The 8,079-nt window shown below is 52.5% G+C and overlaps 1 protein-coding gene across 1 annotated transcript; it reads left to right on the forward strand.

Moving 5' to 3' along the window:
* On the forward strand, nt 1-1,069 carry LOC120683900 (ethylene-responsive transcription factor ERF039-like). The gene has a single exon (XM_039966002.1). The coding sequence runs from the start codon at nt 92-94 to the stop codon at nt 731-733; it is 642 nt and encodes a 213-aa protein (XP_039821936.1). The 5' UTR covers nt 1-91; the 3' UTR covers nt 734-1,069.
* The last annotated feature ends 7,010 nt before the right edge of the window (nt 1,070-8,079 follow it).

An 8,079-nucleotide genomic window follows, 5' to 3' on the forward strand; every position in this document is an offset into this window, starting at 1 on the left:
AGCTCTCTCCAGTCTCCACACTCCCCCAGCCCAAGTGCCGAGTGCCCAACAACTCCACCACCGCCGCTCCGCACCGCAGATAGCAGCAGCCATGGACACGAACGACACCCGCGAGCCTGCCTCGCCGGCCTCCGCGTCCTCGACGTCGTCGTCGTCGTCGTCTGGCCCGTCGTCCTCCCGGGCCCCGAAGAAGCGGGCGCGCCAGGACGGGAGCCGGCACCCGACGTACCGCGGCGTGCGCATGCGGAGCTGGGGCAAGTGGGTGTCCGAGATCAGGGAGCCCCGCAAGAAGTCGCGCATCTGGCTGGGCACGTTCGCCACCGCGGAGATGGCGGCGCGCGCGCACGACGTGGCCGCGCTCGCCATCAAGGGACGCGCCGCGCACCTCAACTTCCCGGAGCAGGCGCACCTGCTCCCGCGCCCGGCCAGCGCGTCCCCCAAGGACGTGCAGGCCGCCGCCACGCTAGCCGCGGCTACCGACTTCCCGCCGCCGTCCTCCTCCCCCGGCGCCGGCGGCGCCAATGCCAAGAGCCCCGAGAGCAGCTGCTCCGACGGCGCCAGCGCCGCCGCCTCGCCGCCTCACGAGGCGCCCCCGCAGGACGCCGTGCCGGACCCCGACGACGCGCTGTTCGACCTCCCGGACCTGCTCCTGGACCTGAGATGCTGCGGGCCGTCCTCGTGGGCCGTCGACGACGACGTGGCCGGCGGGGAGCCGCTGCTGTGGGAGTACTGATGCTGATCAATGCCGCGAGTTCTTGGAAGCAGTCGCTGCCAGTCATCCGCACCTCCTTCCGCAGTCTACACGCATCGCCGCTATCGAGTATTAGATCGATCGGACACATGTAAATGCCGCCGCTTTCGTTCTCTCCGCTTCGCTTTCTTCTTTTACTGGTAGCAGCAGCAACTTCTCTCTCCAGAACCAGAATTGCCCCGCTGTTCCGTCGTCCCCTGTTTCGTTTCCCTTTGCCAGATTTAGGAGCCGCGCTTGTACAAAGCTACTTTTCGCCTTCTCTTGCTTGATTTGGGGGACAAGAATATGTATAATTAACGAGCATCTTATCTTCCATCACTTTCTGGCGCTCGTTGTTTAGGCGAAAAGTTTACCATGGAGTACTAAATTTGGGGGACAGATTAAACCCTGTAAACGAAAAAAACGACACATCGAATGTTTTGACATACGTATGAAGTACTAAATGAAGTCTATTTATAAAATTTTTTGTATGAATGGGCTGTAAATCGCGAGACGAATCTAATGTTGTAAATCGCGAAACGAATCTAATGAGCCAACTTAATCCGTAATTGCAACAGTGATGCTACAGTAATCATCCGTTATTTATGGATTAATTAGCATCATTAGATAGATTAATTAAAATTATTAGATTCGTCTCGCGATTTACAACCCATTTGTGTAAAAAAATTTGTAAATAGATTTTATTTAGTATTTCAAATTAGCAAGATTTTGTCGAAAATTTTTTTACGTTCTATCTAAACATGGCCGTTCTATCTAAACATGGCCTTAGTTTAGGTGGTGGTAAAAAAAGGTTGATCTGCCCAAGATTTGGGCCAGATGGACAGTGATACTCACGCATCCGGCTCTGCCCCTCCCGATCATCTGCTGCTCGTCACCTGCTGCTGCCTTCATCTGAAAAAGGAGGAAAAGTCTCCCGCCTTCCAAGCCACGGCAGGAATCGACGCCTCCTCCTCCCGACCACGCAGCGCAAAAGCGCACTAATAATTCGCCCTCGAACGCTCGGCTGTTTTGGTTCGCGCGCTAGGTTTCTTGCGTGCCTCCTCACATGAAAGACTAAATAAAGTCTATTTGTAAAATTTTTGTAGGGATGGGTGTAATTTTTCACGACGAATCTAATGACGGTAATTAATCGATGATTTGCTACATTGATGCTACAGTAACCATCCTCTAATCGCGGGGCCAAAGATTTCATTAGATTTTTTAGGATCACTAGCCCGGGGTTCTTTGGTTGGTTTTGTAAACTAATTTTATTTGACACTGTAATTAACAGTCAAACTGTTACTATTTACTAACTAGTACACCACAAACCAAGCGGGGCTATCCATCTCCCATCCCGCTACCAACGGTGACGGGCGCCGCGCCGAGGACCGGCCGCGGCGCGAGAGCACCGCGCTTAAAGGCCGCGACAACGACGCCGCCGCGTGAAAAAGAGGCGGCTTCCGGGTTAAGATTTGAGCCCCGGTTAGCGCAGGGCCTCGTCACGTAATCGCACGGGCACGACACGACATCCCCCTGCTCCCTCGCGCGCCGGGCGGGTGCGCCGCGAGGCGCCGGCGAGATGCCCGCCGCGGCGGTGCGTGAGCAGTGCGCGCTGCCGGCTGTCTCCCGTGCAAGGGACCTGTGCGCCGAGCGAGACGGACGGGGACCCCTTCTTCTCGGGGAAGACAAAGACGGAGACCGATCCGTGCTAAGATCGGACCGCCCGGATTGGTCTCTGCTTAGCAGCTGCCGCGACTACTTGCTCCGGGGTTTAACTTGGCATCACAAGACAAGGAAAAATGTGACTTGCCACGCTAGATGCCACCGCACCCACGCACCTGCCTCGCTTTAATCCCCGTCCTCTTTTTCTTCGGTTCATCAGTTTGGCTTGCGGGCAGGCATGGTCGATGGCGTGACCCTTTCGGTTTCGGACCACGGCGGCCGGCCGTTGTTGCCCGAACCGGCGGGCGGGCGACCGTGCCATTGCTGCTTCATCAATCCCCGTACATTGCTCGGGGCGGCGGAAACGTGCGCGCTCTCAAGGTCGGTGGTTTTCGAGGAGACACTTGCCTACCTGGCGGTCAGGCAGCCTGTCGGATTCCCGTCGCGGCTTGGCGACACTTGAGTTGGGCACAAGCCACTCCGGCGCCTGGCGATCCGCAGAGTATCTGGCCGTGTTTAGATCACAACTCGTAAATTTCGTAAACGTAAAAAAAAATATTACATTGAATGTTTCGATACATACATGGAGTACTAAATGAAATCTATTTATAAAACTTTTTACATGGCTGGGCTGTAAATCGCGAGACGAATCTAATAAGGTTACTTAATCTATGATTTGCAACAATAATGCTACAGTAACCATCCACTAATTATGGATTAATTAGCTCATTAGATTCGTCTCGCGATTTACAATCCATCTGTGCAAAAAGTTTTATAAACAGACTTCATTTAGTACTTCAAATTAACAAAATTCTATCGCAAAAAAATTTATGTTTCATCTAAACACAGCCTTTCTACAGTTAGACTTTCTCCTGGAAATTAGCGGCAGATCCAACTGGAGGATACGTGCACGTACTCCTCCTGGCCGGCCTTTTCCTTTTGTTTTTGTTTTTTTCGAGGACGAGATTCCGGCGCGGGGCATGGCGGCACGACAGGACGCAACATGGGTTGATGCCTTTTTTTCCTTGGAGCAACGCTTGCCATCGTGACGACGGGCACTGACGGACCGGCGACCGGTGCCAAAAAAGGGACGGGCACGCCCGCTTCTGGCGCCTGACCGGTGCCTTGGAGTGGTGGACACGTTACGCATAGGGCCTGGACCTTTCTTGATCCTCACTTGTACAAACAAGATTTTGCAGGCGATTTCGTACATCGTTGTTCCTCCTACCGCGAGATCAGCCTGCAAAACCATCGATTGGTGAAATTTTTTGAATTTGGCTACTGTAGTACTTTCGTTTTTATTTAGTAATTAATGTCCAATTTTAAACTAATTAGACTCAAAAGATTCATTTCATCATTTTCAACTAAACTGTATAATTAGTTATTTTTTAAATTATATTTAATACTCCATGTATATGTCCAAAAATTTAATATAATGGAGAATTTTGAAAAATTTTGGGAACAGGACCTCAACCGTCGCCCATTCTTCGCACGGTACTCACTGCTTGTCTGCTTCGGTGTCTCCGTGAGGTGCTGGCACGATGACACTTGGTGGTGGCACGCACCAGAAGGGACCAGGACCTTACGAGTTACGACGAGGTCAAACGTACACACAGGCACACAGTGCAAGCTCTGACGAATGCTGCCTGCGTCCTGCAAAGGCTGCAGCAAGGGTTGTGGCCTTTGTGGGGGTTCGTAGTGAGGTCCAACCGGCAAGGGCAGTCAGGTGTCAGGCTCACAGCACAGGCAGATGCTTTGGGTTCCAGGCTGGCGAGTGGGGGCGCCCCTCCCCCTGGCAGTACGGCGGCAGCGATCGCCCCGTACGGAGACTCAGCACGCGGCATTGGGCCATTGCCCATTGGGGCACAGCTACGCATCTGCTGTGACTCTGAAGGCTGAAGAGAGGCAGGGGCCGCCACGCTGCTCGTCCGATCGCTCCCCTCATTTCCCATTTTTGGCCATGTTTGTTACCCATCAAATCACAATTGCACTAAAAGACGAATGTCCACATGCAGTACTAATTGAAGTCTATTTGCAAAATTTTTTTAGGAATGGATGTAACTTTTCGAGACGAATCTAATGAGCCAAGTTCCATCATGATTGGCTACAGTGATGCTACAGTAACCACGCTCAATCATCATCTAATCGTGCGGTCAAAGACCTCATTAGCTAGAGCAACTGCTACAGTACCATAGTTGTGAAGGTAATTTTATAATTAGACTTTATTTAATACTCCTAATTAGTGATCAAAACATCGTTTCTCTCTCGTCAAAATATTTTCACTCCACAACCAAACATGCCCTTTGGACCTGGGAGGGAGGACTTTGACCGGAGTCCAGAGGTCGGAGGACACAAGCAGAGGAGATCTCGAGTCATGGCCTCATCATGGGGATGGCCTCATCTACTTGCTGTCTGGTCTGGTCTGGTCCGGTCGGCGGGGTGTATCGGTGTATGTACTCCCGTCCCTTGTGACCTTCAAAGAAGTGTCCTAACGGACATCGGAATCTTTTTCCCCTGTAGTGGCCGTGTTTGCTAAATTTTGTGCACGTTTTTCGAGAAAAAAATCTCCCATGCATTGAGTACTAAATGAAGTCTATTTGCAAAACCTTTTCAGGGATGAGTGTAACTTTTCGAGATGAATCTAATGACGGTAATTAATTGATAATTTGCTACAGTGATGCTACAGTACCATCCTCTAATCACGCGATCAAAGGCCTCATTAGATTCGTCTCGCGATTTACACGGGGGTTGTGGAGATGATTTTGTAATTAGACTTTATTTGATACTCTAAATTAGTGGTCAAAAATGAAAAAAATTCATGCTTTTCTAACCAAACACGGCCAGTACAAACCTGTAGCCCTTGGGAACATACTAGCGGCGCTACCGGTATCTGAACCAAACACGGCTAGTGTGGTGGATGCGGGAAAATGCTTGTTGCTAACCGCGCGGGTTCAATAATTGGGGATCAGCTCCACGCAAATGCTACGGCATGGAAAGGTCAAAGCACTCATTGCGGCAAAGTGGCAGCGTGAACGTAGGCGAATGAATGATAGTGTAAAATTACTAAAATACTCTGTCTTTTGTGGTGACTGAATGAGTTGTCAATTGTTTTTTGTAAGAATTTTTCGGAAACTGCCTTGTTTTTTGTTTTTTTTATAGCTGTTGCCACGGGGAACACGGTCAAATGCCGCCTAGTGGTAGATAGCTGGAGTCATGTCCGGCAGTAGCAGCCGCCGGAAGCCGGAGTGCCAGACCATGCAGTGTCTAGCTGGCCCTGGCCAGGCTCGAGCGAGCCGAACACGCACGCCAGAGGGAGCGGCTACGCGCAAGCCGCAGCGCCGCCGTACAGCCGAGCTGGCACGCGCCGAGGCTGCATATGGACAGAAGGATCGTGGGCTCGGTCGTCTGCCGCTGTGTGTGTACGGACCCGGCTACTGTTTCCTCGCGGGCAGAACCGGCGTGCCGCCTCGCCAGCGCGCGTCGAGCTGGGGGGCCTGACGTGCCCATGGCAGCGGCGCCATCTGTTGCTACGCGCGTCGCGCCCCTGGCTGCGACCACGCTGGGGGTGGGGGGTTTGAACTTTCAACGGAGTCTGCTACCCTGGGCAAGGCCGGGTGGTTGTTGGTGCCATTCATTGGGAGGCTCCCAGAGTATTCAAAGCGGCATACGCCGTACTACTCGACCTGCACCATCCGAGTAGAGAACTAGAGAATGCATCATACAAACTGCCATCTAATGCAAGCAGTGAGCATTCGTCTGTACCTTCATGAGTGAAAAAATGTTGAGAGAAAATGAAGAAGAAAGATAGCCACTGCTCGACTTCATTCATCTTCGTATGCATGTGCGTGTTTACTCGACGGAACACAGATCCTTTTCATCTTAATGAATGAAACCACCGTTAGACGGCGAGTCCGTTTCCTTTGCCCGTTTCCACGATCATGACTAGACCTGCTGTCCCGGTACGGTATCCCCATCTATAACGTTGCCCATGACGCCAATGCTGTGTCCATTTCCGTTCCCCCGAACTGAGAGCGGTACAAACAACCACTAGTAGTAGTAGGCGTCAGCATCCAATTAGCTAGCGCTATCGCGGCAACAATCAGAGCACTCTCTATCGGCGATACAAATAGCGTGGCTACCCCCATGCTAGCTGCTTCCAACGTTGCTCCAATTATTTGTTTCCTTTTCACACCGATCGCGAGAAAGAAAAAAAAACAGAGAGGGTAGAGAGCGGAAACGGCCAGACGCTTTCCAAGTGGCCGGCACGTCCGGGTTCGACGTCGACGATGCCGAGTTGGTCATCACGCCTGAAAAGAAAAATGTTCTGTCCCCGTGGAGGGGGGTTTTCGCCGCCGGGGCGCCCCGTGTCAGCCGGATGTTCACCGGCGACCAACCAACCTCGAAGTCGCCACCGTACCGGAAAGCGACCGCGGTGTTGTGATCTGACGGCCGCCCTGCGAGCTAGGGCGCCGCGAATAATGCCGGATGGAGCCGTCGATCGGTTGATATTTTGGGGCCGGGGAATTTCTACGTGAAAGCGGCCACATGCAAAGGAACAACAACCTAACGTCGCTGCCTGCTGGCTCTGCTTACTGATGCGATCGTTTTGTTTAGCTGATCAGTCTGCATCTTCTCCAAGTCAACCGTCTCATTACGAGCGCGTCATCTCTGAATGAGCTGGTTGATTGATAAACCTTTCGTACTGCTAGTAGTCTAATGTGCCCGTTCCTGCACAGCACAAACTGAGTGTACAGCTAGGCAGCTTTGCATTGGTCCGATCGAGAGTACAATTGTGCTTCTTGACTTGAAGCCTTTGTTAAGTGCAAGATTCGTTGCTGATCTGTGTACAAATCAAGCCATGAAGTTGGAATGCTCGATCGGCTTCTGAAAGCCAGATTAGGTGAAACATTTGGACCTGACAATCACACAAAGCTAACAGATAAGATAACTATGGGTATTAGGTCCGCAAGCCTGCTTTGTTTGTACAAATAAATGAAGAGTCCCCTAGTATATCCTCGAGTAGAAAACGATTCTGGTTGCCGGCCGGCCATTGGCACGGCTCTGAATTGATCCTGATCTGTATCTCATCACGCCCTGCCTTTTGTTTAGTGCGCGCGTCGTGTAGAAATATACGCATACAGCAACCAGTAGGCGAGACGACAAGGGCTCCAATCTGAGGTCGCCATAAAACTACGTTATCCAAACCATGCAGACGACGGCGGCCGGACGGACGGACAGGAACGCGGCACCTACCCAGCTGTGCACCACCGCGCGCGCGGAGCAAGGATCTGATGGCCGCGACTACAGAGGCATCAGACACGGACGCTGGCGAATAATTAAAGGGGGGCGGGCGATATGGATGGATGATGGGCCGCAGCGCGGGGATCGGGCGACAGCCGGACGTGGCGCGACGCGATGCAAAGCCGTGCGGTGACTAGACTCCACCGGCCAATGGCCGATGGGAATCGCCGCCCCGCCGGGTGGGCAAAGAGGCGATGAAACTTCATGAAAAGATGGCGTATGGCATATGCACTATGCAGGCAGGGGCGCAAGGAAAAAGAAAGATGGAGGGAGGGGACGCCGGGCCGGGACACCGGGCAGTACTAGGATGATGGGAGGGAATACGAGGCCGCCGGCACTGTTGCCTCCCAGGTTTTGGCTTTGCAGCGGGTCCGGCCAGGTAGACA

The sequence above is a fragment of the Panicum virgatum genome, chromosome 7N (genome assembly GCF_016808335.1).
Source record: "Panicum virgatum strain AP13 chromosome 7N, P.virgatum_v5, whole genome shotgun sequence".
NCBI classification, from domain to species: Eukaryota; Viridiplantae; Streptophyta; class Magnoliopsida; order Poales; family Poaceae; genus Panicum; species Panicum virgatum.